At 33.5% G+C, this 2995-nt stretch overlaps 1 protein-coding gene across 1 annotated transcript; it reads left to right on the forward strand.

Moving 5' to 3' along the window:
- Positions 1–2244: 2244 nt before the first annotated feature.
- On the forward strand, positions 2245–2717 carry LOAG_14119 (hypothetical protein; the record flags this gene model as incomplete). The annotated part of the gene is made up of 3 exons (XM_003149621.1): positions 2245–2339; positions 2413–2548; positions 2649–2717. 3 exons carry the CDS (start codon positions 2245–2247, stop codon positions 2715–2717), a joined length of 300 nt encoding a protein of 99 aa, XP_003149669.1.
- Positions 2718–2995: the final 278 nt, after the last annotated feature.

The following is a 2995-nucleotide window of genomic DNA, read 5'->3' on the forward strand; positions in this document are numbered from 1 at the left end:
ACACACACACACACACACACACACACACACACACACACACATACACACACACACACACACACGTTGAAGTTGGCATTGTGTATATCTAAACTTAATTAGAATGATTCATCGAAATATTTCGTCGACTGCATTCAGAAAATGTAGCACAAAATGAAATCAGCTGTAACTGAACCTTAATGTATATCAAAGGAAACAGTGGAAACTGGACATGATGCATTTCTGGAAGTGTTCTCTTCCAGTCTCATAAATTTTTGTAAATTAAAATTTCGTTGAAAATCTTAAAGTGTAATAATGCCAATAAAAGATAAGCATTGATACCTAAATTATCTTTGATCATTAGGGCAAAAAATTTGTCCGGCACTTTTTACTAATCATATATGAAGGAAAACAGAGATGATAACAATCAATACTCGTTATTATATGAGCCATGTTAGTAATTATCAGGATAATTATTTTCTCTTTCAAGAAAATTTTCTTTGGGACAGAAATGCTTCTTCACTTTTTTTTTTCAGGACACAGTGATCGTAGAAATCCAGAAGATGGTTAGGAAAAGAACCAACAAACTGTATTGTAAAGTTCGACTTTGATCTAAAGCCAGGAATGTCAGCTTAATGAGATCAGTGGATCGATTTTAATCTGAAAATTTAAACTTCATCGATCAATATCTCAGCTATTAGTACCAACTTCTTCAATCATCATTTAATATGGAATAAATTAATTTATGGTACTGCGAGCATTCCATTTCATATTTGAAATTTATAGGAATAATTTTTCGATTCATACCAATAGAAAAGGTATATAGCCATCGCAAAATATACTGAACCGATTGTTTCCAAGTGGAAGTGCAACACAGGCTCCCTTCTACATATGTAGAAAGAATTGTTGCTAGGAAAGGAAATATCATCTTCTCGGTTTCATTTCAACTTCTTCCGTTCTAATCTTCCAATCTTGCATTTGCTGAGCTATCACCTATGATAATAATCTTCAACTGCTTTATTCTGTTTTCCTTGTCAAATTGGAAAGGTGAAAGTCTGGACTGCGAATAAATTTGATTAAATCTGTTCATTTCTGAAAACTGAATGAATTAAGAATTGCTATTTCAATATTTAACTCCTATGCATCATCCAATAGGATTTACGTTGAGTCTAATATTTCCCGAAGATAAACAATTTAGATGTTATGAAAAATTAAAAGAATCAGGCCACTTATGGGATGCTGACTTACTCGTCAACGATTTGCAATTTGTTTTGTGTATCTGTCAACTGTCTTGAAATTCTCCGCAAAAACCAGTTATCTGGTCATATTTATCTAAAATTCCAGTTATCTTTTGAGGAGTTTTAGTGCTCTTGTAGATAGTTGATCATTGCAATCAATAAGAAAATTATTTTTTTAGGCTATAAAAATTTATTTGGGAGAAATATGACCGAATAATGGGACTGAAATGAAAAATAGCGTAACGACATGGGGATCTTTAGCACAAGCGCTTCTTTGATGAAATTAACTATTTCAACGACTGACTTACAAATCCAATCACAAAAGAATGGTTCACTTCAAGTGTTTGTGTAAAATCAATTAGAAATTGATGTTTTTTCTTCTTTTTTTTTGAGATAATTGTGAATTGCTTATTGTTTTAGAAACGTAGTACATTATAGTTTGAAAAAAAAAACATTGTAGCAATAAAACTAAGCAAATTTGGCACAAATTTGATTCTTCATCCGAAGGCCGGTGTTAGACATTCCTTGCTTGATAGGATTTGATACATTAAGGAGAGAATCCGGAAATGAGTTAGTAGGACTTTAAACAATAGATACTGTCACTAGCTAAGATTCGTCTAGCGAACTGAATGAAAAAAGCGAAAATTGCTGCATTAGTTATTTAATTATTTGGACTTTTTATGTATTCCAATTAAGTGATAATGCGGTTTCTTATATCAATTTCTCTCTCTCGGCATTAGTTCTTATTTTATTTCTTCAACTTTTTCATAGACTGTTTCGCACTCGCTGAATTAGTTCTTATTTTATTTCTTCAACTTTTTCATAGACTGTTTCGCACATTACTTTCATTGCTGCTTTGTACAGTATTGCGAGGAACGTATATCAACTTTCGTTTGTAAGGGGCACATTTCATTTCACCACTTTCTATTGCAGATTTAGAATAGCATCACTAGAAAGGTAAAAGTTTTTTTCTGCATGAGCAGCTAATTGAAGAAATTAGAGGATATGATCGGACTTATAAATAAGAGGGATGGTATCTCATATTTTGTATTTGCTATCGACACAGCGATCAATCCGAACGCAACTGCAGCATGAACAACAGAAGCAAAGTCAAAGCAATGAAAGGTCAACATCTAAGAATTAAGTCAAATCCTTCTAACACTGCATAGAATAGCTGGAAATTCTAAGTTGTCTTCAGCCATTTTAGACTGATTAAATGCAGCACTCTGCAGATAAATCTACCGAGCCTGGAATTCGCTTTCTCCAACATTCATCCATTATTTTCAAATAGAATTTTTACAATATCTAACAGACGGGGTGATGAAATCTTGAAAGTAAAATTAAAGCAATGAAGAGAATGTAAGCTAACAATGGGCAGCATAACACAAAGAGGCCTCAGTATCTACAACATGTACAATAACATTCATTGTACAGTGGACAATGCCAAGGGGCAGGCCGTACCTCCATGATGACCTCGATGGAGCTTACAAAACTTCTCTCTAATCCTCATATATATACAATAAAGAAAAATCCGAAACTGTTTAGTTTTTATAACTAAGCAGACAATACATGCTCTTCGCATATCCTCCACGAACGAATCAAAAACAACGACATCTTCGCATAGCCGCAACCACTGGACAACAAGCTACAGTATTCTTTCTATTTCCTAAATACATTTCCTGTAGCATATCCCTAACTCAACGACCTATCTATCAATTAACCGACAGTCAAATTATTATCGAAAGCAACGACAAGGAATTTTTTGTTGATCATATCGCTTG

The sequence above is a fragment of the Loa loa genome (assembly GCF_000183805.2).
Source record: "Loa loa unplaced genomic scaffold supercont3.64, whole genome shotgun sequence".
NCBI lineage: Eukaryota > Metazoa > Nematoda > Chromadorea > Rhabditida > Onchocercidae > Loa > Loa loa.